The sequence below is a fragment of the Cercospora kikuchii genome, assembly GCF_019650295.1.
Source record: "Cercospora kikuchii DNA, contig_00004, whole genome shotgun sequence".
Taxonomy (NCBI): Eukaryota; Fungi; Ascomycota; class Dothideomycetes; order Mycosphaerellales; family Mycosphaerellaceae; genus Cercospora; species Cercospora kikuchii.
Window position 1 is genome coordinate 1,406,474 of NW_025408585.1, and position 26,091 is coordinate 1,432,564.

At 53.4% G+C, this 26,091-nt stretch overlaps 9 protein-coding genes across 10 annotated transcripts; 2 read left to right on the forward strand and 7 right to left on the reverse strand.

Moving 5' to 3' along the window:
• Window positions 1-643: 643 nt before the first annotated feature.
• CKM354_000678400 (uncharacterized protein) lies at window positions 644-994 on the forward strand (the record flags this gene model as incomplete). The annotated part of the gene is made up of 1 exon (XM_044802115.1): window positions 644-994. The coding sequence occupies one exon, from the start codon at window positions 644-646 to the stop codon at window positions 992-994; it is 351 nt and encodes a 116-aa protein (XP_044658050.1).
• Window positions 995-1,348: 354 nt separating this feature from the next.
• CKM354_000678500 (uncharacterized protein) lies at window positions 1,349-1,750 on the reverse strand (the record flags this gene model as incomplete). Its single annotated transcript, XM_044802116.1, has 1 exon — window positions 1,349-1,750. The coding sequence occupies one exon, from the start codon at window positions 1,748-1,750 to the stop codon at window positions 1,349-1,351; it is 402 nt and encodes a 133-aa protein (XP_044658051.1).
• A 1,160-nt stretch (window positions 1,751-2,910) lies between these two features.
• On the reverse strand, window positions 2,911-4,675 carry CKM354_000678600 (uncharacterized protein; the record flags this gene model as incomplete). Its single annotated transcript, XM_044802117.1, has 2 exons — window positions 2,911-4,566; window positions 4,616-4,675. 2 exons carry the CDS (start codon window positions 4,673-4,675, stop codon window positions 2,911-2,913), a joined length of 1,716 nt encoding a protein of 571 aa, XP_044658052.1.
• Window positions 4,676-5,197: 522 nt separating this feature from the next.
• Window positions 5,198-6,811, reverse strand: CKM354_000678700 (uncharacterized protein; the record flags this gene model as incomplete). The annotated part of the gene is made up of 1 exon (XM_044802118.1): window positions 5,198-6,811. The coding sequence occupies one exon, from the start codon at window positions 6,809-6,811 to the stop codon at window positions 5,198-5,200; it is 1,614 nt and encodes a 537-aa protein (XP_044658053.1).
• A 57-nt stretch (window positions 6,812-6,868) lies between these two features.
• On the reverse strand, window positions 6,869-8,481 carry CKM354_000678800 (uncharacterized protein; the record flags this gene model as incomplete). The annotated part of the gene is made up of 2 exons (XM_044802119.1): window positions 6,869-8,328; window positions 8,382-8,481. 2 exons carry the CDS (start codon window positions 8,479-8,481, stop codon window positions 6,869-6,871), a joined length of 1,560 nt encoding a protein of 519 aa, XP_044658054.1.
• Window positions 8,482-9,755: 1,274 nt separating this feature from the next.
• Window positions 9,756-14,549, reverse strand: CKM354_000678900 (uncharacterized protein; the record flags this gene model as incomplete). 2 transcript variants are annotated; one of them, XM_044802120.1, is made up of 1 exon in its annotated part: window positions 9,756-14,549. In XM_044802120.1, the coding sequence occupies one exon, from the start codon at window positions 14,547-14,549 to the stop codon at window positions 9,756-9,758; it is 4,794 nt and encodes a 1,597-aa protein (XP_044658055.1). The 2 variants fall into 2 exon arrangements, with proteins under 2 accessions (XP_044658055.1, XP_044658056.1); XM_044802121.1 differs by having other exon boundaries at window positions 9,756-11,282.
• A 1,550-nt stretch (window positions 14,550-16,099) lies between these two features.
• Window positions 16,100-16,918, reverse strand: CKM354_000679000 (cleavage polyadenylation factor RNA-binding subunit YTH1; the record flags this gene model as incomplete). Its single annotated transcript, XM_044802122.1, has 1 exon — window positions 16,100-16,918. One exon carries the CDS (start codon window positions 16,916-16,918, stop codon window positions 16,100-16,102), a length of 819 nt encoding a protein of 272 aa, XP_044658057.1.
• Window positions 16,919-17,476: 558 nt separating this feature from the next.
• Window positions 17,477-19,768, forward strand: CKM354_000679100 (uncharacterized protein; the record flags this gene model as incomplete). Its single annotated transcript, XM_044802123.1, has 1 exon — window positions 17,477-19,768. One exon carries the CDS (start codon window positions 17,477-17,479, stop codon window positions 19,766-19,768), a length of 2,292 nt encoding a protein of 763 aa, XP_044658058.1.
• Window positions 19,769-20,703: 935 nt separating this feature from the next.
• Window positions 20,704-21,677, reverse strand: CKM354_000679200 (uncharacterized protein; the record flags this gene model as incomplete). Its single annotated transcript, XM_044802124.1, has 3 exons — window positions 20,704-21,242; window positions 21,376-21,596; window positions 21,646-21,677. 3 exons carry the CDS (start codon window positions 21,675-21,677, stop codon window positions 20,704-20,706), a joined length of 792 nt encoding a protein of 263 aa, XP_044658059.1.
• Window positions 21,678-26,091: the final 4,414 nt, after the last annotated feature.

The window sequence follows — 26,091 nt, forward strand, 5'->3', positions numbered from 1 at the left end:
TCATTCAAGCAAAGTTCGGCGAATTGCTTCTCGGAGCTTCGAAGCCGCAACCGCTCACGATCGCTGAACCATGCCTGACACCTACAATAAGCGACTCGCGACTATTTCCTGGCTGGTTCGACAGATCGCATTGATCACTATAGGCATTCTACTCCGAAGCCTGCAACGTAGTCCTTCCGACGCGCATATCGTGCACCATCCGCTCATACCCTTGTGTCAGCCCTTGACAACTTCCTTGCTCGGCGTGAACCAGTCAAGAGTCTCTTGATAGAGAGCGTGTCTTGACACTCCGAAGGACGTGCGAGCACACGGCCAGTGGGATACAGAATACTTGCACGTGCAAAGAATTCTCAAGGCCTCTCGTTGTTCATCTAGTGCGAGATCACTGCCGTTCCTAGACACTGTCTGATAAATTCTGCTCGACGGTGTATCGAGTGTACAGATCAAAGCGTCTTTCCTACCCGATCTCGAAAGCCGATAGAACTATGGCATACATATAAGACGCAGGGCAGGTTCCCGAAAAAAATTCAATCAGCAACAGACATCGACAGCGAGCTGGCCTCAAGCAAACAGTGCTTCAACAATTCACCAGTCCATACTTTCATCAAGAAGCTGGCCTTCTCCAACTGGACAACCAGCCAACATGCAATTCTTCACCACAGCTTTTGCAGCTCTCTTTGCATCCTCCGCCCTCGCGGCTCCCTTACAACTCAAAACCGAGAACGACCTTTCGAACAATGTCAACAAACGCATAGCACCCGTTGCAGCAGGTATCTTTGGCGCCGCGGCCGGTAGCGCTACTGCTGCAGTCCTTACCGGCGCCACCAAAGGAACTGTGTCTGGAACTGTCAAGACGTTTGCCAACAAGCTCTTCGGGAACAACAAGAAGCGCGACGGTGGTGCCGACATCGATGGGTTGTATCTCATTCAACGCGATGCATTGAACAGAGAGGGCGGAGAGGATGGAGCAATGTTGTATGTATTGCAGCAGTAGAGTGCTCGATGGACAACACAGCAACGGAGTGATGAAAGGAGGGACGATGTGTGATATCATTTCACGAGACGACGACCCAAATTGTTCAATTGATCGCTGCTGTCATTACATCTCTACTCCACTGTCTGCTCATGGTGAATCTTGCTAGTGTTCTGTTCTGTCACTCCGTTGACTGATACATTCTCTTCTTCTGTTCGTGGTATCATTCCATCTGCCGTCCCTTCGGATGTCAATGCCACGTAGTGTGAAGTAGGGCAGTAGTGTATGTGAGGCTGAAGGCTAACGATCGTCAGTATGGTTTCGATGCCGATCACATGTAAGTTGAGCTCGTACCCCGTGTTCTGAACGATGTCTCTACAAAGCAGCAAGCACGGCCATTACACCGGCGGCGAGGACTGGAGCAGCAGTCTGGTAGGCACCGGCCTCGCTGGACTCGGAGCCTGATGCGGATCCAGTAGCCTCTTCAGCAAGGCTCTCGGTGGCGCTTGCGACCTCTGATTGAATGCTTTCGATCTCAGACGAGGCGCTGGACTGGATGGACTCGATAGAGCTCTGGATTGCCTCTGAAGATGCGCTTGCCGATGCGCTTGAGCTGGCGTCGGAGGTGATAGATTCGGAGATCGAGGAAGCCACGCTGGAAGCAGAACCAGCGATGTCGCTGATAACTGATGTTGCTGCGTCCACTGGGCCGGTGTTGGTCTCTTCTTGGGCGAGGACGAGGGCTGGGAGGACAGCGAGGAAGTACTTGAACTGCATCTTGACGGTGTTCGTGGGTTGTGTTTGAATGGCTGTGGTGTGGAGGTGGAGGCGGAGGCTGGTGTGAGTTGTGATTGTTTGTTTTGCGTTGTTGTGGGAGAGGAAGAGGATGGACAGGAGAGTGGAAAGAAATACTTGCCGTTCGCATCAAGAGCCAAGCGCCAGAACCAAACAGTATGATGCAAGAACAGCTCGCAGGCGTCCTTGCGTCGGGTGACTGCCAAGGTGGTAGTCGTAACTGCCATGCCTCTGTCCGAAACTGCCATGTCTCTATGCGCACGCGACTCTAGACGAGCCGCCATTGCACGATGATGATGATGCCGCAGCATCGCTTACCACCGCTTACGACAAAACTCATTTCGCGACATGAGTTGCACGCATTGACGTTTCCCGTGAGAACTGGGAAGCAGAAGCAGCGCGACTCGTGTGCTATTGCCCGGCCATGTTTTGGCAGTGACGACTCGTACAGTGATCGCCACATGCACGCCATCGTGAGAGCGTCTGGAGAAAACTGGGTCCGGACAAGGGATGCGCCTCCGTTTCCAAGATCAGTGTTCGTTGTGGTGGATGCTGCACTCCGCGAATGCGGAACCATTTGGTCATTGTCCTGGGCGTTTGTCTTGTTTGTGTAACCATCTCATCTCGGACGTGCAGCCGCCGGGGCCGTCAATTCCTCTTCTGCGGCTTGACGCTGTGTTCAGGAGCGAAGTGCGCGACGGCATGAAACATGGACTGAGCAGGCGTCCGAAAGGCAGTTGCCATATGGCTGGTGACGTCGGAGGACAGAATGCACAAGTTCAATGTTTGGGAAGTCGTGAAACTTGGCACGGCTCGGATTTCGGCCCGGGCCAAGACCACGCTCTCTCCTTCCTGCAGAGTACCTGTTGCTCGTACACGACATCGAAAGCCACTTCGATCGATCGGAGGCAGAATTGGCCGAGATGTAGTCAGCGAGGTTGGTGGAGCTGAAGTGGTCAGCTCTCGGCACAACTTCACTTCTGCCAGCTGCCCGCCAGCTTCGGATATTCGGATGAGAATCTACAAGACACGACTCACGAGGCAGGACTTTGATGTCGATGTTATTGTAATATCTACAGACCAACCATTCAGTCTGTCCATCTCAGTATAACCTTTGTTCCGGTGGTGCTGCGTCACCTCACTCACACGGCTTCAGGAATGTGCGCTCCGTGAAACCCAAATCCGACGGGACGTCCAACTTCAGCCCTCCCCATCTCTTCCATCGTCTGCGCATTCAGGCAAAGCAGGTAGCTTGCGCCAGAATCCCCGTCGAAGACTACACTCAGTACACATCCCTCATCTTCAGCCAAAGCATCCGGCGCTGGAATGAAAATTGGCTCACCTGGAGTGTGCCTCGGCTTCTCCCATATGAGTGCCGTCTTGGTCTCTACATCGGTCTTGCATAAACCATCCAAGAAGGACGACTTTCCACGATCCAGTACAGACCACACGTATCGATGAGGTCTCATGCGGTACTCCGGATTGCACTGTTGCAGATCGCCGGCGCTTGAGGAGGGCACTGTCAGGATGCGGACAGCAGCATCCATCTGGTGTTTTGCAGCAGCATTTCCATACAGTGGAATATCCGCGAGCTTATATCTTGCAAGCTGCGACTTGATCTGTTCTCTGGTATCATTGAAGGATCCAGTGCTCTTCTCGTTGGAGACGAGATTCTGGTAATAGAATTTATCCAGGATATCCTTATTCTCAAACTCAAACAGCTCGCAGGTGATATCGAAACTTTCGGAGCTGCCCGCACGACGCTCCTCCCACGCGTTGGTGGTGTGAAAGGTAAAGAAGGCCGGACTGGTGAACCTTTTCACGATCCCTCGCCCATGATGTCTATCGATGACGAACCATGCCGCAGATTGCGAATTTGCATCGAACTTGTCCAAAGTGTCAAGAACATTCCTGGTCCAGAGCATGTTCAGCCCATACGGCTGCTTGAAATGCGCAGTCCACACGCACAGGATGACAAAGTTTGGCGTGCAGAACAAGGAATGAATGTAGGCGGGCCTTGCCTCAGTATGAGGAATCTTTGCCAGGATTCTCACTTTGCCCGTCTGAGGATTTGCGCCGAACACTCTGTAAGTCGTCTTGGGTCCGAATTCTAGGTTGTAGTTGAAGATTTCACCAGTTTGTGAATCGCGAGCGGCATGTGCTGCCGAGAGTTGACCTTTGAGCTCAGGATGAAGGACCGTCTGCCTCGTCACTCCCAGTGGCTCCAAGGTCTCTGCATCGAATGTCTTGGCTGCACTTGTGTCCGTGGTCAAGCACAGTACAGAAGGAGTTGCGGGGTCTCCAATCTGCTGGCCTTCAAGTGGACTATCCGCTCTTTTTGGACTCTGTCTGTCATCTGGCATCTCGCTCGGCAGCGCTGCACGAACAACTACGCCGATGTTGGCCGAACGTGGAGTCTTGGTCGCCTGTGGCTCGAATACAGCTTTGAATTTCTTGTACAGCCCGTCGCAAGGATCGCGTTTCTGTGCGAAGGAAATTTGATCAAGTTTGCCTGTCTTGCGGACATGTTCGATCTCTTCGTCAGTTTGACAGTAGCTGTTGTACCAGATTTCGGAACATTTCCTGTCGTCTTGGGCGCTGCGGACCATTTCGAAGCGATGAGTTGTCGTGAAGCCATCGAACCAGTGTGAAACAGCGAAATCGCCATCTCTGGGGTCTTCCCGAGGCACCTTGTAACCTCCAGGGCCTGTTCGGTAGAGTGCACCTGCTGCGTAAGCTGGAAAGTGGCCTTGGATTTCGAGCTTGATTTTCGATCTGCTGTCGCCAAGGGCATTGAACTGTCGTGGTCAGCGTGCATACACTCAACAATGCTACATTTGTACACACAGCACCGGCGTTTGGCCACTCTTTGTAGTGAGCGCTGTTTGGTTGTGTTCCTGCGGCCATTGTTGCACACGTGTTTCTGCAGCTAGGTGGTGGAAGTCAATGTGGCTCTCTCCCCTGTTAACGACCTGGAGTTGAACTTATGATATCCCAAACTTCTCGCGCGTAACTTTGCTTCTGCTAGGCGACATCTTTCCGCAGCGTACCATGCTACGTGCGATAGCTCATGACGACCTGCTCTCATTTTGTGGCTGTTCGCAATAGCCGCCGAAAGCGGTAAAGTTCGTGCAAGCTACTTCATCCTTCGTCACTCTATTCTACAAGAAGGATTTCGAAGTGTCGAAGCTTAGTTACTTCTAGCCTCAGATTGGCTGCGACGCAACAACGGGCGGAGTGCACGTTCGCCCGACGACTGTGGTCATCTGTTGGTTGTTGCGCAAGTGAAGGCTCGAAGCGTTGCGTGAACAAATCGATTTCCATTTTCAACGATCGAGCGGCCGACCAACATGGTCATCCATTCATGCGAGAACATCATCTCACACCCTTTCTCACGAACCACGTGTCTCTTCAAACCCTTCCCCAGCTCTACTCAAAGTCCGATCGTTGGAACAATTTTCCCTCCAACAACTCGCCCATTTGAGTCTTGGCAATAGACTCTCCATTCTTCCTGATCTTCGCCATGAGAACTTTCATGAAATTTACTGGGCTCTTCTCCAGGCCAGACTCGCCTCCACGACGTCCTTCGTCATCTCGAAGGATGAAGCCCGTTGCATCCTGCTGCCAGCCAGCCATGTCCTCCGTTACAGCTCTGGTAGAGAGTCCCAGAAACTTGCAAATCTCTAGATAGTCCTCATAGGAGCTGATGTACAGCTGCCCAGCGAACAGGTTGAGCTGAATTGCCAGCGAGCGTGGTACAATGGGCCTACTCTGAACAGGCACCGTATGGAAGTCGAGACGGTCAAGAGGGACGTAGCCAGAGTTGCTACGAGGCTTGTAGAGGTGCAGAGTGGCTTTCGACCGGGACATGCTCGGATACAGTTGATTGGCTTCGAAAGGCGAGATGATCAAGATTCTCTCAATCTTGTCGCCTTTCGGAGTCTTGGTCGAAAGAAGCCAGTTCACCGAGCGCTGAAAAGAGTCAGATATGTAAGAACTGACCCCAGAGCGTTGGATTGTCTCCACAAAATCGACGGACACCAGAAGTTTGCAATCCTTTCCCAGCTGGGCTGGCTGGAGGCCTTTCGCAGCGCTTGAGTCAATCAAAGCCTGGAACGCTGGCATGTAAGCCGGAGAAGTGTTGCTGTACGTTCCCTGCTTCGCAAATGCAATGACATCTTTGTGAAGAGTGTGCGTTGCAGGCTCGGCTGCATGGGGTCGCTGAACTTGTCTCTCCTGCTCAATCTCCGGAGACAATTCCCGCTCCTGTTCTTCTTGTAGTGTGCTCGCATTGAGGTTCAGATCATCGTGTTCCTCGCAGCGTTGCGCGATGAGTCGGAGCCTGTCATCAGTGGAATCATGCAAATGCGTGGGTTGTGACTGCACTTGACGAGGACGGTAACGCTGTTCGATCGAATGGGCCTCGTCCTCCTGAAACCGCTCAGCGAGATCCTGGGACATGTCTTGATTTTCTTGCCGCTCTCTCCACAACGACTCCTGGCGGCAGAAGCGCTCGCCTTGCACCTGCCAAAGCGGCATGCAGCGACGGATCTCCTTGTGGGTCTCGGAAATGGTCCAGAGCAGAACGTCTGCAAGCGTGATGCTCTTGGGTTCGCTCTTGGATGTCAACTCGCAGATCTTTGACTGTATTTCTTGCGGAATGCAGAAAACAATGGTCTGGCCTTGACCCAAGCGACGCATCCTCATTGCAGCCTGTGTGGTCCGGTCTTTGGTCAGGCTAGCCCCAAGAGTAAGAAGTGCCCTGTATGTTGCAGGTAGCTTCAAGTCGATACCTCGCGTATGTGCTTCGTCCAGAAAGATCAAGCAAGATCCGAGCCTAGTGGCATATGACGATGTTCTGAGCACCTCGACACGTCCATCACGATCCACAACACATATTTCGTCGTCGTCATTGACAAACACCGCCGCTTCCTTCTCAGAATCATGCATCTTGAGCCATGTCTTGGCAACCTGCAGGTTGTCCATCTCAAGAATCTGCGCGCCCACGTCCAGGATGACCTGGACTGGTGGATTAAGGCCCATGGCCAATGTCAGTAGACGCTCGGCGTCGGAGAGCGTCACGTCCTTCGTTGGTGGCATCTAGATGACTCCGTTGCTCGGCTGGAGGATGTGCTCGAGCACAAGCGCGTTGGTGTGCTTTTGTTCCTGCAAGTCGAGATGAGCAACATCTACGGGCAGCAGGTCTCGCGCATCATTTGTGCCCGAAAATCCTGTGACTGCGCCTCCGTACGCCTTCTTCGACTGGCCCATATCCCAACCTGAGCTGCTCAACTTTTTGGGAAACTCCTTCATCTCCTTGGGGAACACTACATGCGACAAGAAGTAATCAATGACACTCTTGCCAGACCGAAGGCAGGGAAAGACTTCGTTGATGCATTGTGACTTGTCCTTCAGGTTGATACCCTGGAGCTGCCGGAAAGCGAGGGGCAAAGTAGGAGCGTCCTGCACCCAAGCCATGTATTCAATGTCGGCTTGATCTGAGTTCAGGACATGGCTCAGTGCGTTGAAAAGATCATCATCATCGAGCCCGCCGTAATAGTATGACAGAGAAGTCAGGAACAAGACTACGTCCGGGTGACTGAACTCCGACCGCGGCGAAGGCATGTCCTTCGCGCGATAAGGCACGGCGAGCTTCGTCGGTGGCGTGCGTGGGGCAGTGGTGAGGCCATAGTTCACTCTCCAGCGCTTCTGGCCGAAGATGAAAGCGAGGACGCCACCAGCTATGAAGCCTCGCAGGAGAAGCAGTGGTGAAGACGTGGCCTCTGTCCAGAAGACGGAGTCTTCTACAGCAGCGACTTCAACGGCGGTAAGCTCGAATGTCGTGATGTATCGGCGCACTGCTTTTCTGATCGCTGCCGGCTGTCGCGAGATTTGCAGTCCGTGCAGGCCATGCGCGCAGACGTGATCTGCCAAGCTCTCCAGCAGCAGCTTCGCGCCTTCTTCGCGCAAGATTCGAACGCGAGGGAAGCTGCCGGCAAGGGCACCGGGAAGGTACTCCACAGCATCAGGAAGCGCCTTCCACAGCTGTGGTGCTAGCAGTCTCACCGCGTCGAGCACTTGCTGCACCAGGGTCCAGCGGTCTGGCGAGAACTCGATCGCGCACTGCGAGCCCATGGTGTAGATAAGTTCGAATGACACACTGAAGTTCTCGTCCGATTCATCGACGATATCGCGCGCTGAGTTGAGCATGGATTGCACGTCCGGTGCCAGCAGTTGACGTCCGACTGCTTCCCTCCCGGTGATGAAGCACTCCAGCGCCATGAGTTGGAAGGACAAGATGTGTTCGGGCTGCACGAGAAGAATACCGCCGTTGCGTGTACACTCTCGCAGCAGATCGCACACAGTTGCTGCGCTGGCCGCATCGAGCTTCAGCGATCTCGAGAATGGCATGTAGTAGACTCGTCGATTGACCAGCCCACCCAGCTTGGAGATCAGCATCTGCTGCATCTGCTGCATCTGCTTGGACTGCGGCTTTGCAACCAGGACACGACAAAGTTTGTCCCCATTGCTGCCTGCCAAAAACGCCGACACAGTGGGCACTATCACACTCGACTTGCCTTGGCCCGGAGCAGTTGCATCACTGCATTCTCACCCCCAGGTGGATCGCGCATGTAACCTGCAATCTGTTCTTGTACTTCGCGGATCATTATGCCGCTCTCGACCTCGATGAGCAGAGACTCTGGATACTGCATGGGGTCCCAATTCGTGTGGCCAGTGTTGCGAAGCTCTGCGACGAGCTCATCTAGCCGGGAAGGATCCGATAGTTTGAGAAGACGTATGGCTCGCTGCAGTGTGGTCACAGCCACGCCATACTCTGCAATACATCTCTGCCACTCTGGACTCAATTGTCTCCAACGATGCCGAGACAGTTGTTGCAAAAATCCTAGTGGAGAGATCCTCGGCGTGTGCATATGGGATATTGAGCGCGGCGCAATTTGCACAGCGCGCTCGAGATCTTCGTAGATCTGATCGACATGTTCCATACAGCGTCTGAAATTTGCGATAATCGCGGCTTCGGGCACTATGACGGACGGTCTTGGGTCACCGCTGACACTCAATGCATGAAAGCTTTCTTCGAGGTCGGTGGCATACTTCTTGGCAAACTTTGACTGTGTGTGATTTTGCTGCAATGTCTTCATCAACGAAGCTAAGAGCGGTTCATCTCCTTGCCGTGACTGTTGTTGCCGCGTGCTGGGGAGCTCGAAGCGATAGCAGTTCACAGGGAGATTGGGAGCGTTTGCCGAGAAAAGGTCTTGCTCGGATACGAATGCACGCCGGGCAAGCACATCAGACGCCTCAGGCACATTGCGTGCGATGGATGGGGTCGGCAGTGCCTGATATCCGCAGCTACCGACGGCCACTTCAATCTCCGCAAAGTATTCTTTGAGGAGCTTGTTGTCGTGCCAAGACTTGAAGCATTTCTTGATCGCTTCCATAGCATTGCCGACGTCAATATATGTATCTTGAAGATGCACGCTTGGGATCGACGGCACTTCACAGGGCCATTGTCGAGAGATCGCGCTCACAACGTCGCTGACCATAGCATTGCTCTTTTGCTGCCATGCACGCTCGCGTCTGTCATAGTACGCTTGCTGTCTCTCGTTCACCATTCTTGGCAGCGAGTTTTCAGGGCATGACCAAAGCGACTTGCAGTTCGCGGCAGTGATTCTCCGAACTTCACAGCTATCGCAATCGAAGCCAAACTTTGGCGAGAAGCCATCGATCTCGGGACAGTTGATTCGCGCCAACGAAGGTGCCTTGAACGTCATGCCGATGACCTGCAGAATACTCCTGTCCAGTTTGGATCCTGCAGCAATCGTTGACAGCCATATCATGATCGAAAACCTGTGCGCTCGAGCTTCATGACTACCCAACCATCTATGCAAGGCTGCGAACTGCTTCATGACTTGCTCGTCTCCTGTCGAGAGCGAACCAGCGGAGTATTTAGTCACCTGCTCAGGTTTCTTCAAGCAGCCAGGCCCATCAACACGTGGGTATTCGCATGAAGCTCGCCAGAGCTGCCCTGCCGAGACAGCGGCAAGAGATCGCTCGTCACCGTCTCGGAACATGAAGCTTGCCATGTCTGCGACATGCGCGGAACGTGCTGAGTGAGCATCGCGATCGCGAGCCTTGTATCCACGTCATATTTGGACGTATGATCCTCTGCTCCGAATCCAGATACTCGGAATGTAGAGGAGCGGATATTGTCTCTCTCAAGCAGATGCGGATCAGGTAGACATAACGTCACCTGTTGGAGTTCTGCTTGCGTCTCCGGAAAGAACACAGCAGCTTTACGGGCACGCTGGAGAAGATCCTCGGCAGCTTGGGCAAAATGTCCATGTTGGGAGAGGTAACTCAGTCGATTGTCCCACTGCACAACCTGCATTGATCGGAGATTCAACGGATAGAACGCGCGCCCTGGACTGAGATCCGCCAGAAGCCTTAGTGATCGAACGTGGTCCTGGGATAAGCGTTCTAAGGAATTGATCGCAGCGCTGCTCATGGTACTGAGAGTCTGTTCAGTGCCAGTCTTTGTGGTGAGCCGGTCAACCAGACAAAAGGAGGTCAGTGCGTGAAGGTATGCCAGATATAACCCAATATCACCATTATCAACCAATCGACCCAGGTCTGCGTCTACCGTCAAGGCATGCACTTTGGAGATTTGCGCCTTTGAGACTGTCACAACGACGTGTCCACCTTTTTGGCCATAAGAGATGGATTCCGACTCAGGTACAAGTAACATGCGGTTACCAGAGTGAGGACCGTTGGTATTGGCAGGCTTGAGCACAATCTTGCTCTTGAGACCCACCAATGTGCCCACGCCTTGATCGTCGTCAACGACCATGGAGCGGTACTCTCGAGACTCCAGCATCGAGCTCCGGGAAGACAGTAGAAACCCGATGTGCAAAGTGGGCACGTCTACGTGAAGTCTCTGTTCCGGGCCACTCTTCTGAAATATACTATGGATAGCTCTGGGCTCTGCCAGCGGATCCAGGATGCTCGCTATGTGTCGCGAAGTCTTTGAGCTGATTCCGGCCACAGCAGATTCGCCCTTCGCGAGCTGCCATTTGGAAAGCCCAGGGATGGCAGAGAGCGTCCAAATTGAAGGCGAAACAGTGTTCCACGGATCAGACTTGAGCCGAAATTGAACGATGTTTCTGCTCTGGTCGAGCCAGTGGACATAGTCATCCTGGAAATGTGACGGGTATGCACCCATAAGTCGAGGGGGAATCACCTCAAAGACTTGGTCGCCTTTTTGAGCCCGAACTAAGAGCTCACCATCCTTGAGACCAAGTTGCACAGCATAGTCGCCGCCGAAGCTACGCTTGGTCGAGAAATCGAAACCAGGAGCCATGCAAGGCATGACCTCAACAGCAGCATGGCGGAAAAGAGTAGAGTACATTGGACACTGGCGGTAGCTCCTGGGAGGCTGGTCCAAAGGGAGCCCGTTGACCAATAGAGTACCGCTGAGCAGATTGAAATGGACATTCATGCTTGGAAAAAGTGCCGTTGCTGCAGTCTCTGTCGTTAGCCAATGGTCCGCGGTGTTTGATACCAAGCGCCAGCCATTGCTGCCTGGGTTGTAACCAGACCATAGCTCGCCGACAGCGAGGTCAAGGTGACTGTGCAACTGTTGCTGAGCTAGTGACCTGTAGATTCGATGGAGAAGCCGCTGGTAGCGTATGTGAAGCAGCGATGTGTGATGGCCGTTGCCATTCAAACGACTGTGCTCTCCTTCTTGGATCACGATCGAGCATTGCAGCAAGATTGACGCATTATCCCGGAGCACTCCATCGATGTAGTCATCTTCCACATCGAATGTCGATGCACAGATCAATGCAACCTCGACACTCTTCAGGGCGAATGAAGTCCTCTCGTCATGCCCTTCAGCTGCGTAAGCTTTCTCTCGCAGCGCAAGAAGCCATTTCATTGCTACCTCGCGCGTTTCCGCCAGAAATTCCAGGCAACTGTCGCGAGAAGACGCGGAAGTGCCGAGCGAGAGCAGACGAGTGGCAATGGCGATGAAAGTGTGCAGAGCTTGCGCAGACTCCCAGTTCTCTTTCACTCTCTGAAACGCCTTGAAGAGGTTCGCGACGAGGAGTTCGGTATTTTCGCTGACGCTCGGAAAGAGATGCGGCTCACGGACAACTTCTGTGCCTCTAGACGGTCCTGCTTGATTGATGCATTGGAGGAACATGAGATTTGTATCGGATTTTCTGAAATCAACGCCTGGCATAGCGAGCTGCAACATGATGTTTGCCCACTGAATGTGGCGCCCCAACGGTATCGTGCTCAGCTCCTTGTATTCGTCAATGGCCATGTCCGCTGGGCATTTGTCTTGCCAAGCTATGACCGAGTTCGGCGACGGACCATCTGGCGCGCAAGTGGGACGAAAGGCGAAGCTCTGCAGAGCGCTACGCGACAGCTTGTAGGTGCAGGCCTGGGCGACAGTATCCGCATATGTGAACTTTCCCATGTTCGTGGTGCTCGTCGAGTCGTAATAGTTGTACTGAAGTCCATTTGGCTGGCATACATCGGATTCTGACAAGTCTGCAATGGCCTTGCTCTTGTAGTGTGTGTTCACGCATGGTTTGGTCTCAGAAAGGAGACTGATGCGGTGGTGCGCTCCTCGCTTGAAATGATTGACAGTGAGATGGGGGTCGTTTGACGAGACAAGGTACAACGTGCGTGGCCGAAGAAGAGGTCGCTTGCCCTTGAGCACATTCTGCAAAAAGTATGCGCGAGTATCTCGCCAATGTCCCAACCAGAGTGGTATTTGAAGCTCGAACACAACGACACGTGCGCGAGCTGGGTCACTTGGTAGAGGCCACTCATGTACCTTTATCGACAAGTTGTCGCGTTGTCTTGCCAGAGAACATTTTCTGCAGCTCGAACTGTGCACTTCCTCAGTCTCCGGCGGGTCGCACCAAGTGTCAACCACCTTAGTTGTGTATTCGCACTCCGCTTCACCGTGAAGCGTCTGGAGACGGTGATACTCAGCCTTGATACGCTGGAATTCCTTTGCTTTCTCCTCACGAGCCTTCGCAGCATCTCGCTCGATGAGCGCCAGCAGCTTTTGATGCTTATCTGACTGATCGTAGAATCTGCTCGCAAAGCCCTGTGTTCCCATGCTGTAAAGTTGTTCTGCTGATTTGGTAGCCATACGCTGCCGCGAACGCAGGTACTCCTCGACGCCGATCAGACGTTGCATTTGAGCGCGGAATGGCAATAATAGGTTCTCGAGCACATCAGTCGATATGTCTGGGTCGAACTCAGCCAGCAAAGGACAAATCTTGACGGCCATCCGGTCACAAGCCACCCAAAGCTCGTATATTGTCAGGATCATAACAGACTGCATTTCCGGGTTCTGCGAATAGTGACTCTCGGACAATCTGTGATACTTTCCCACCAGCCCGTGTAATTGCTGGCAGGCATCGTCTTGAGCGTGTGAAACGAGCCACTGATCCAGGTGATCCGAGATCCACTGCTCGAATTGACGTAAGTTGGCCGTGGCGTAATACACATCTGCTGAATTGCTTGAAGGTAGAGGAGGCAAGTGACTAGAGCTGTGGTGCAACAGCTGCGAGGAAGGCACAAAAGAAGATGGTGATCCATTTCTCTGACGAGAGCGTAGCGCTTCCAGGTACTGGTCGACTTCTGGAAGGCTAACTTGAGTATCGAACTCGAAATTCAGTTCGGCCAAGGACGGAAGTTCCAGATCACGCTGATCTCGGTGCTGTATGGTATTCCATCGCGCGGAGAGCGCATCTGTCGTCTCGCGAAGAACATGATCGACGCTGGCTCTCACTGAGGCAGGCAGCGTGGGTGCCACTCCGCGCAGCTTCTGGAGACGACGTGAGATCTTTGCGCTCATGCAAAACATCAGGTCACTTGATAGAGACGGCGTAGTCCGGAGAACGAAACTCATGGCGTAGACCATAACTTCTTTGTAAAGGTCTCGAGAGCCACCGGGAGACCGACACAGCACAAGCTGTAGGGCTACACGTATCAGAAGCCACATTGATGAGCGTCGCCATGGTATCTTCGCATTCTCCCAGAGTACTTCGTCCCTAGTGTGCTTGTTGATTTGAGATTCGGCGGTGAGATGTCTCGGTTCGGTTCCTCTCAGGTATCCAAAGAAAAGCTCAGTAACTGCAGCTGGAGACGCCGTGTCACGCTCTTCTTCGTGCGAAGCGCCAGCCTTGCGTGAGGTGGGTTGCATCCCTGGTGCCTTTTGTTGACACATGGTCGAGAGGGTCGTCGCAATCGTGGCGGCGCAATCGTCCTGCGCGAGAGTCTCAATACTCAACGACACAGCCATGCCAGGAAAGGTGCGGTTCAGTCTGCCCTTAGTTCCCACGACGGACTCGTTCGCTGGAGACAGCTCGAAGGCCTCAAAGACAAGCGCATCTGCTTGACGGCTGATCAAAACGCCAGCATTCTGGGCGTGAACCTTCAGTGCAAGCATCTGTCCGAGCGGCAGGTCAAGCAGGGTCTTACGGAGAGCTAGTTCGTCGGCCTTGCCGTCCTCTAAGCTATTGATCTTCTGTAGGCGATCTATGACTGCGATGGCGTTTGACAGAGCTGTCGGTACTGAGCTTGGTAAGATAAGGTCTCGAAGAGAGACCAGAGCCTCAAGGGCGATGGCGACGAGACTGGTGTCGCTGCCTGCGTCCTCGCTGGAAGGCAATTTCGGAGGTAGAAACATATGTCCGATGATGCGTTGCATCTCAGCTTCGTTGCGCTGCTTAGCCGCCATGATGGCAGCGATGATGGCGCGCTGCCAAGATCAATTGGTGCTGGCCAGAATGCGCGAAACAGATGCGGCGAATGTGCTGCGAATACCGTGAACACGAACGACGCAGGTGGAGGTAGGCGAGATGTTTAGGCTTCTGGTATTGAAAAGTCGGTGGAGAGGAGGAAGTAGATTCGGCTCGAAATTGCGTGCGAAAGCTTCTCCGATGCAGAAGTGAGAATGGAAGCGGAACGGCGTCAAGTGAAGGTTGACGCCAACCGTTGCCGTGCCCTCACTGTCTGCGCGTCGCGTCGACCGTTGGTGATAGCTGCAACGCAGAGTCAACACGGAATGCTGCGCTCAATCTTGTAGAGAACCCTCCGCGTCGACTCCTGTGTTCGCTCCTCAGGCATGCCTCAGTTCCGTCTGAAGCGTTTGCCTTTGCGCCTAAGCGATGATGGATACGCACGCAACCGCTTTAGTCTGCATCAAAGCGTCTCAAAGCCGACTTTGCAGCTTGCGTTTGAAGCAATCAGACTGCCTTCGATGTTCATGGCTATTTCGATCGCTTTGAGCAATGCCCACTGGAGGAGCTCGACTGCCTGCATAAGGCGACCGGGCTCTATACCATAAGACCAGCAGCACCCTCATACACTGGCACACATCCAAACTTACATCCTGCAGTATGGCTACATCTTTTCAGACGCGCTGCCACGAAGCATGGCTGCTTCTCGCTCATGTATTGCCAGATTATTTTGCCACCACTACCGCAAAATGTCTCAAACCAGGGCCTGGCCACTGACTGTGGCGAGCGGCTAGCTGCTTGGTGGGTGAACCAGTACCTTGACATAATTTGTAGCCATGTCTTGGTTCAGGACGAATATGGCCGCCATCGAGGCACTGCCCGTTGCAAGAATCATCTTGCCACGCGATCCTGAGCAAACAAACATGCCCTCTGCCGCCTTCACACGTGCGCGCCTAGCCGTGACAGAAGATGAACGCTTGGTCAAAAACCGCTGGGTTCATTGATGGTGCTGCGAACATGCAGGAGGGTGCTGCGAGAGCGAAAAGTGTGCTGTTTGTGAAGAGGATTGGAAATGAAGTCGCGGCTGTGAAGCTTGACGTGAGGTCAGCTCCACCCTGCCAATGGCTGCCATGCGATTTCTTGGCGCGTCTCGGTCTTTGTGGACGCGTCTAACATCAAGCATCGACGGGCTGTGGCTAACAAAATTTGCAGATGGTCACCAAAGTGACTGCTGCTTTGGATGACTTGCGAAAGAAAGAGCGTTGTACTGGAAGCTTCGCATACGGAACACAGCTTTTAATACGACTTTTCGGTCATCGGCCAAAGTGGCTTGTACTGCTACACAATAGAACTCGCTGTGTATATGCTCCTTTCCTCGTATGCGTCTCGTTGTGACCACATAGACAGCATTAAGCCGTCGCGTTCGAAGCAGTGATCATCCCACGCATGCAAATACCCCTCCCAAACGCCTCGCTAAACTGCAAGCATACACAAAGCTCATCAGAATCGTTTCCCTTTCCTTCGCGGGCGCGAGCTCCTCGTTTCGCCTCTAGTATCTCTTACTCCTGTAGCCTCTCCCTCCTCTCCCTCTACCACGTCCACCCCTCTGCCATCCACCACCTCCACCATCCTTCTCGAACTTCTCTCGCCGCCTCTCTTCCTCTTGATAGTACTCATTCTCCCTCTCCTCCTGTTCCATCCTCAAAGTCTCCTCATCCTTGATCTTTCTCACCTCAGGTTTCTTCGGATTCATATCCTCATCCTTGATCCACTTCGCGTGCGCGCCAAACTCACACGATACCACTTTGTCCGTATCTGGTGGATGCGCCCTCCCATTTGGACAGAACCCTGCCAGGTAATATGGACACAGCCGCTTGTGCTTCACATGTCTTCTCTCACAGTACGGGCCAAGCGGACAAAATCCTCGAGCATAATGCGCGCAGGCTGCGCGTCGGATCTCTGCTGTCGGAGGGATGTGTAAAGACGTACATTCGTCTCCCTGAGGACAAATTCCATAGCGACTGAACTCTTTGCACTCTTTTTCATCTCGGAGATTGAACGTGTGGGCGAATTCGCAGGCTTCACCTTTCTTGCAGAGACCGCGTTGGTAGTGCTTGCAGATGAGATGACCGATGCCGCTGCGTTCAGAGGGAGGGACGTAGTGACGATCCGGGCAGGTAGGACCGCGAGGGCATTGTGTGCCGTTGGAGGATCGGTAGTCGGGACAGATTGGGCGTGCAACCTTGGACGGACGGCCGAGGGTCGGTAGTGCTCGAGAGAGGTAGTTGTCGAAGGTGAAGGCTGGTGGAGGTAGAGATGTTGGATTGAGAATCTGATCCGGTAGCGAGGACTGTGTTGCCGTCGCCATGGTTGCGCGGGAGTCGTGATGATCTTGAGTAGGAGTTATTATGTTATAGCTGCAAGCTCTGGTCCAAGCAGGCTAGTTTGACTTTAGCTGGGTGGAGACGCGATTGATCAGCGACCAGGATGCGCCGTCCTCATTCCTGGTCGCAACTTGTCGCCGCCGCCCTCGATGACGATTCAAGACAACGACACCTCTACGATCACTACCGACACTCACTGGCATCGTTCACTCCCGAACGAAATAGAAGCAGAGTGAAGTGGTTGGGCGATCGCCATATCACTGCCAAGCTTTCCTCCAGGGCGGGGAGGCGTCGATGGTCCAGACGTGACGGCAACAGCTCCCCGAGCCTACTTGCTCACCTCCGCATCGACGACTACGACCGCCGTCGCCCATCGCTATTGAACTGACTGGCCTCTGACTCCAGCGCACGTCCGACGCACACTCGCTCGAGTCACATCTACATCACCGACCACCCTACAACGGCGCACTTGGCGGCCAGCGACCACCCGGCGACTTCAGCCTCACCACCGTCACACTGCGCCCCTATGATCGCCAGTCAAGATGGTGTCGGAACGCATATACGACCTGTGCAGGCCGGTCCTGGACGATGACGACCTTGGCGAGGAGGAAAAGGTCGAGAAGTTGGAAGAGCTGTTGAGCGGCGCCCCCGCTTCGCTCAAGGGGAAAGCGTTGGAAGACGCTGTGCTGGGAACGCTCTGGCAGTGGAAAAGCAATACCGAGATTGGCACTTCGCCGCCCGTTGTGCGAACGACGAATGTAGTCCGCTCTAAATCCCCGGCACCGTGGATACAGCGAGCTGCTACTCCAGCCTCTGGCAAGAGCTCTCCTCGACCCTCCACGGCAACACCTTCAGTACCGCCCGGATTTGCGCCGCCGGCACTCGCAAGAACTAAATCGCAGACAGTCGGATCGCCATTCTCATCGCCCAAGCCGTCTCCAAGATTACCTCTAGCAACTCCAGTCATCCCTCACAGTCCACGATTGAGCGCATACCAGTTCAGCGACAACTCCTCGCCAAACACCGAGAACTATGGCGACTATGGAAGCGACAATGTCGACTGGCTCGTCAATGATGACGCGAGCAGCCAGACGAGCTTCGGCGACGCAGGCTTCGCAAACTCCTCTGAGTTCATGTCTTCTTACGACACTCAAATGAGCCCTTACGACATGTTGCGATCGATCTTGCAGGACAACAAAACCGATGAAGAGCTGGAGCAAATTCTTGTCGCAAATGGGTATGACTTGAGTGAGACAATCAATTCGCTCATGGAGGCTCAAGGCATGGGAGCAAGTGCCATGGCTACCGCAGTACAGGAACAGCAGAATCGAACATACCTTGTGGGAAAGGACATGTCACTCGGATCGCGGCCTGCGACCCCACCAGGACAGCAAAAATCGTCCACCGTGTGCAGGTACTGGCTCGCAAGTGGGAATTGCGCTCGCGCAGATTGTCGCTTTGCACACGAGGTACAGAATCATCTATGCAAGTACTGGCTGGCCGGAAATTGCATCGCAGGGCAGTCTTGCCTCTTCTCTCACGACCCGTCCCTGCTCATGCAGCAGATGAGCCTAATCTCCGGCGCGAGCACGCCTCAACAATTTGCGCCCAACTTCCAGCTTCAGGACTTCGACAGTTTCCCTGCATTGCAGCCCACGACTAGTAATCCTTACGAAGACAATCAGAGTGTAGACCCGAACACTTTGAACGCAGCTCTGCTTCAGCAACAGCAAACCCTTGCGCAGCAAGCGCCTGGCCTGTTTCCTAATTTCGTCCCAACAGGTCCGCGACAGAGCCGCCCCGGCTCACGTCACAGCCAGCGCAGTCATAGCAATCGCACTGGAACTCCGGGCGCGCAGCCAAACTTTCAAGATGATGAAGCTTTCCCCACACTCGGCTCTGCCGCTAGCAAGCCGGTCGGCAAGCGGCATCACGGAAAACGTGGCGGACATGGACATCACAATCATGGACAGCCTGTCCAGCAGCCAGGTAGTCTTGCAGATGTGGTTCGCATGTCTCCTTCACCGAGTCCGCTGAATGCGCGCGACGCGATGCGTAGAGGGTTGAAGAATAATCGATCGTTCACGGCGACCCGAGAGAATTCGGCTGCAGCCATGGCAATTCCGGCGCCGAAAGAAATTCCTTGGCTCGAGACTGGTGATAAGATCAATCAGGCATACATGAAAGCTCGACAGGAAGCCTTCAAGCACGGCGGGCTGAGAAATAAATTCTTACAATCTGCAGCGCAAGCATGGAATAGGAACGATGCTCGTGGCGCCAAGGCACTCTCACTTCGAGGGCAGAACGAGAATCAGCTCATGAGGGAGAAACACCGAGAAGCTGCGAAGGCGCTGTACGAGGAGCGCAACAAAGGTTTAGCAGCTGGGAAAGAGCTATATGTCGATCTTCACGGGTTGCATCCTGAGGAAGCTGTGCAGTACTTGAGCGACTGTCTCAAGGAACAAGGAAAGAGCACCCGACCCGTCTATGCGATCTGCGGAACTGGACACCACAGCAAAAATGGTAAAGATAAAGTTGGCAAAGCTATCAGAGCTTTCCTGAATGAATGGCGGTATGCGTTCCGCGAGTTCAGTGTGCCTGGCGATCGAAACAATGTTGGCGGCATTCTAGGTATTGATCCTACAAGCTTTGACAAAGAGGCTCCGAAGAGGAGTCCACTGAGTTTGGCGGGTGATGGAGACAGTGGGGTCGGGTTGGATGAGGCCAAGAGGGAGAGCACGAAAGTGCAGATCGTTACAGAGGACCCGAGAAAGGTTTCAGCTGCGACGAGTGCACTGAGGAAAGTTGAAACTAGCGATGAAGATGGTAGCTAGAGATAGTGTGCTCCTGTAATATGGAGATACTGATAGTGAAGAAGAACTACGTTCAAAGAGTATCCAGTCCGCGGAGCATGCCGTGCCAGCCGATCGTTATGTGCTACAGTGTTTGAATGCCTTTCCCGTACGCGTGGCTGCTTTGTGCATGACGAGTTGTTCGGCGTGTGAAGCAGCACACAATTCATACGCCGCGACAAGAGCGTAATCTATAGCTGTTTTCGCTGGAGGTTCGAAGTTGGGCGGAAGCGGTTTCTCCCTGGAAGGTCTCGAGATTGGGCTACCGCTGGAGGGCAAGATAGAGATTAGGATGAATGCTGCATAAAATCTGCTCTTTCAATCTTCATATCTCTGCCCTGAGAGTTGAAGCTACTACTACGTCGAGAACCAAGTCAGGCGCAGCATCAAGGCCACGACTAAAGATCAAGCTGTGTGCGTGTTTCCGACTTTCCGTTTTGCGGTCTCCAGCTACAGCTGAAACGAACGGCTGCTTGGAAATGGAAAACAACAATCCAAGAAACGTCGTCACAGAGACAGGAACCATGGTAGTGCAGCGAAAGAAGACAAGAAGACAGGTATCGACAATGGATACTATTCGCTGGCAGCCTCTAGTGAAAGCGAACCGCCTGGGTTCGATTGCAAATGTTCTGTTCTGTGTAGAAATATGGACTTAAACAGTGGAAGGTACTTCCAGCGCTGTGTAGCCTGTTGCTCTTTCTCATCTCATCAACATGATAATAATAATGGGCCATAAGAGACATCCATCTGTTCAAAACACCCAAACGCCTAGGAGATATCTCATTACATGCAACATAGTCCCGCCAGAACGCCTCTTGGTATCATCGCTTTTCGCTATGTCGCTAAGTGGAAAGGTGCCGTTAAGTCAATTGCCGTGATGTTTGCTGTTCGCTGAAAGTACAGTGTGATTTCTGGTGTCATTGTCCATATGTGCTGGTGGAACCTGGCGTGGAAGCAGGCTCCGAAGACGAGAAGGGCGTAGATGGGCCGGCCTCTTCGGCAACCGTGTCGAAAGTCTCTGCTCCTTTGGCATAAGCATGGACTTTCTGACAATGTTCTTGCATCTTGTCCTTTCGTCGGGTCCGGTACAAGCATCGGTGAATGACACATGAGTAATGTTGGCTGCTCTGCCCATGGACGTTGCGAACATGCCGATCAAGGTCGGATGCCCGTGTGAAGGTCTTTTGGCATCCAGTGATACTGCATGGTATCGCGGGACGCGACGCTCGCTTCTTCGGCTGTGTGCGTGGGATTGAACGCGCATGTTTCGTCTTTTTGTTGGACGTTGGGCTGCCGGAGGCAGATGATGAAGGCGGAGTGAGGGCGATAGAAGGTGCGAGAAGTACTGCAGCCTGCTCAGCAGCACGCGAGGCGCTCTGAGCTGGAAACTGTGGCAGTGCATCTAGATTGCCATACAGCGTGAAGTCTTGGTTGAACCAAGCTGGATCTGGTTCGACTAGTACGAGGTGTATCAGTCGCATGGCCATTGAACATTTACGTGCTTCACGGCGAGTGCAAAGACCATGCTACTCAAGACGTGGATGCAAGACCGGATACAGAGATGCGTGACGGCACCAGGATAGACTCACATTGGTCGCGACAAGAAGCCGTTGTCCCGCCTGTCCACGCCCCAATGTTCTCGACAACCTCCGTGCCTAGTCCTTGCAGTCCATGGGCATTGTTCACTGGTATGTGTGGCTGAGTCATGCCCATGGTGTTGTCGCCCAAGTAAGTCACGTCGGACTGGAATGAGGACAATGCTAGTTGTTCCCAGGGCGACATATCGTCGAAGCTGTCGAGGCCAGGCTCGCTTCGTTTTGTTACTCTAACGTAGCACGACGTCTTTTCAGGCTACTTACATCTCAGAGCTGTGCATCCTGTTCGACGACATGCTGACTTTCGACCAGGCGCCTTGGTGAAGTCTAGTGGGCGGAGTGTAATTGAGGCAAAGTTGTCACAAAAGCAAACGATATGTCGCCAATGGGTGTTGGCAGTGGCCAAAGACAAGGTGAGTGCAGTGAGAGGAAGAAACTCACGGTTTTGTGGCGAAGCGCCGCCCTCTCCAGGGCTATCACTACACGTGACAACATAAGATAGCTTCACCTCTGCCCAGCTGGCTGGAGGAGCTTCAGACACACACTCGCACAGAGGGCTGCTCAGGCTCGCATGCATGATCAAGACGCGTCCAGCCAGTCAGAGCAGACAGCGTCTCAGTGGACGACGAGGGCGATCAATTGCAAAAGAGGTCGCCATGGGCAAGGTATACCGGTGAGAGAGCACGTGCTGCGGCGGCGCAGCTTCGCCTCAGGACGCCAACTGCGAGCTGGCGGCTTTCGCTTCTGTCACGTGGCCTGATGGGCCAAGTGCAGTGTGCGTAAGAGCTTGGGCGAAGGATCTGGTCATGGTGTAGCATTTTCAACTTGAATGCCCATCGTCGGTGGTGCCAGATTGATACTGTATGAGTTCCTTCAAAATTCGTTGGATCTTGAGCTCCAGTATGAGCCGCTGCTTGCTTGTTGAGATCTTTCGCCAGAGTGTGTAGGCGAGTGTTGATTTCGAGAAGGCGTGAGTTGCCCAGTGCTTGAAGCCTATGCTAACTTGCAGGGGAAAGGATTGTTGTCACTGTGTCCTTTGCTCAGTGAAAGTCGACAAAAATTGAAAAAAACTGCCATCTGTTCCTTACCAAGTGAAATAGCAAAGCTGGGAGACAAGTTGTCCTTCGGCGACGCCGATGATGAGATCCATATATGTCGCGCCATGGGCCCTTGAGGCAGCCCTACACAGATGATCGAGGCAGTGGTCGCAGGCAGTGCCATGTCGATGGCGGCCTCCATATACCAATGGTATTTGTTTCGCTCACCGGTTGCGGACGCACAAAGGAGTCGAAGGATTCTTACCCTAGTCTGTGCCGCAGCTTTCCTGTACGCATACGCGCTAAAAGCTGCAAGCCAGTCGAGCTTCTCGCGTGCACAAGGGCGTCGAATCAAACCGCAGGAAGGACGCACTTGCTCCCGTGATGCGTGGATTGCACGAATCTGATTGATCGCCCTCATCACTGCGCGCCATGCTTCATACTTCGCGTGCTGTACGAGGATCCCACCCGGATGATGCTGTGGTTGGTGAATGGTCTCACCTGATGATGGCAGTCTCGGTGTGTACCTTGCCGATCGGTATCATGCAAGATGTTGCCGGTCTGTGCCATACTGCGTTTCTCTTGGATCAAGGCCATCGCCCTCTATACGGCGCACGCATTCAAACTCAGGCGTGCGCCCTGTCCGTTCCGTCACATAGGCTCAGCCCCATATACATCGGGCAGCCTGCGGCTAGGCTTTCTGGTAACGCTCGTGGTATTGATTTGTGGAATCCAGTATGATTCGTCCGACATCTCTGTGTGATGCAGTGGGGATGTTTGTGAAGCTGGTGGCAGGCTGGAAGAGGGGACGAGCGGAGCGACCCGTGGTACGCCAGCAGGACATCGGACGCCCTCGATATAGAACTGCAGGAGTCGGACGCTAATAGCTCATCGGTCATTCTGTGAGGAAGCCTACGTCGAGTGGCATAGGCAATCGAAGACACTGGTGGTGACCGTGGTCGTCATTCTTTGTGTGTTGGTTTCATCGAGGGGAGAAGGAAGAGAGAACGAAAGACTTGGCAAGTCACGGGGATATATTACTCCGCGCTCCGAGCGAGTGACCACACCTGGTTGCCTGATCACAGACAGCTAGCAGAGATACATTGCTTTTGCTTTTCGCTACGCTTCAATACCCATCGGCTCGTCATTATACAATCAACAGACGCTCAGGCGAATTGTGTTTGGGATTGCCCGTCAACAAGAGGCATCGTTCCCTTATCATCAAATGCTGTGCGCCAGCCACCAGCGCCATTGCGGATTTCCTCCCAGAGCTCCGTTATAAGGCTCCTCGCCATACTCCTCTTTTCCTCGGCTTTGATCATGCATCTTCTGGCAATGTGCCTTCATTTTATCCTTTCGCAGGCAGTGATAGGAGCATGATCTGGAGGAACACGTGTAGCGCACTGTGCTACGACCGTGGACCGCATCTTGGTGACGTTCAAGATCCGCTGACCTGGAGAACGAGCTACGAAGCCCTCTGCACGTATCCATATCGCAGTAATGGCGAGGTAGATGGCGACTCGGTCGTGCCGGTCCCGCTGGAATCTTTATCTTGACTGGTTGAGTCGAGCCTTGGGACGCCGCTGTTGAGCTTGTGGCTAACTGACCACCGCCAGAATTCTGATGAGTGTACCAGGTAGCTGTCGTTAGCGTATCGAAGGTGTCCTGGGACTGAAAATCTTCGAAACCATCCCGAAGGTACCCGTTCTGTTCGGGGCTGGCTGCAGAACTCGACTCAAGAGCTAAAAAGAGAATTCATGAGTGCACGACGACAACAATCATGCCGTATTCACATACATAAGACATAATGCCACGCATCCCGCGCTGCCGCAGTGTGATCGTGTGGAGTGAACCCCAACGTGGGATCACCCAGTGTGAGTCCATGAGCGCGGTCCAACGAGTGCTGGTTGTCACTCGCAGCGGACGTCGCATCAAGCTGTAATGCTTGGTCGGGCGTCGACGCCCGCTGAGGAGTCCTGCATGCTGTCAGTCTGGTCTATAGTTTCATTTGAAGGCACTCTGACCTGCTCTCATCTGACACTCCATTGCCATTCACGAAAAACTGACTGCCCACATACTCTGTCGAATAAGAAGTGCGCGGGTCAGAGAGTGGACTCATATTGGTAGCTATGAATGGAGTTGGGGTTATATGGCATAAAACCACTGAGAATTGCAATTTGTGAAGGGACGAAGGGTGCTGCAACTCTCGTCACTTTTAAGCGTTTTTCAGCTCATTGCAATCCGATTGCAGCTCTACCGCCCCTTCAGTCGCCGTTCCCGCCTCACATTGCCCTTCAAGCCTTATTTCAATGGCATTCGGATGCGCGCAGCCAGCAGGATGGAGCTTTCGCGAATCATAGTTGCACAAATGGATCTCTAATCTTGCCTGAGGCATTTGCAGCGCCATGTGCCCTGTGGAACAGGATATTCGCAAAGAAGCTAGGTCGGACCAAGGCAAGCTCAGCGGCCTAGTTATCTTGGCGCCGAAAGAGCGAACCATACACGTGAGTGGCGCAAAGAGACTGGAATCAATGCCACGTCAGCGTGGAATTGGCGGTGAGACACCCCGCACGCCAAGGTAGTTCGTCGGCACCGAGAACGTCTCGAGGACATCATCGCCAGCTTGTCGGGCCACGGGTGTGAACCTTGGTGAGCTCGTTATGGAGTCTTGCAACCGATTGACACGTGACCGTTGTCAGAATTCGACGCAAGATCCATGCCATTTTGGGAAACCGGGCAGGTCAGAGACATGGCCTCGACATCGCGAAGGTAGGAAGCTCGGGGGGCCGACGATTCTTGTTGACCAGATTGAGGACGCTTGTTGACAGAAGAGAGTGTGTCTTCTTGGAAGCATATGATCTTCTTGGAGTGTTAAAGTCATGGGTTCAGTCTATACTGCCACAACTTCAAAGCGGAGTAGCAATGAGCAGTCGTGTGATTGCTAGGGTTCGTTTCGTTCTTCCTTCTGTGAAGCGATAGGCTCCATCATTATAGTCGGATCTGATCGGTATACGTAGCTGTTGGACCTGTATTGTTGCTCAGTAATTTGTCTTCACTGTGAAGGCCTTGATCGTGCTCAGCACCATCAGAGAGTGTCTTCAGAGAGAAAGTTTGCGGGAAGAGGAGCTCTCACAAAGGAAAGTGGTGCAGAGCAAAGGAAACTGAGGAATCGAGGCGGCACTGTCATTATAATAAGGCTGAGAGGCCGCACGCAGGATTCATCGTGCCACTTTTACTGGCGGCCGGAAAATAGAGTTCAGCTTCGCCAGCTCCAGTCGATAGCTGGGGTCCGCAGTGCTCGAAAACTGGTCCGAGCTCTCTGCTCATGCACTCTGTCCAGCGTTTAGGATAGGAATAAGTCATGTTGTTGCTGCTGTTTTTGGACAATGTTGGAAGGCAAGGGCGTGTGGGTGTTCGCAACATTGAGTGCAGCGCATCATGTACATGAGCCTTCACAGCACCCAACCTCCATGTCCATGTCCATGGAACGCTGGCGCCACGGCGACGCTAGCGGATGCGGTGCACGTACTGTAGCTCAAGGCCAATGAGTTGTCCATCAGGCTGAGGGGCCGCTGTTGTGGTGAAATTCTTGCCAGCGTTTGTTGCTGAACTCTATTCTCATGCCGCCAGCTGCCAGCTACAGCTCGCCCTCACAATGCACGAATCCGTCGCC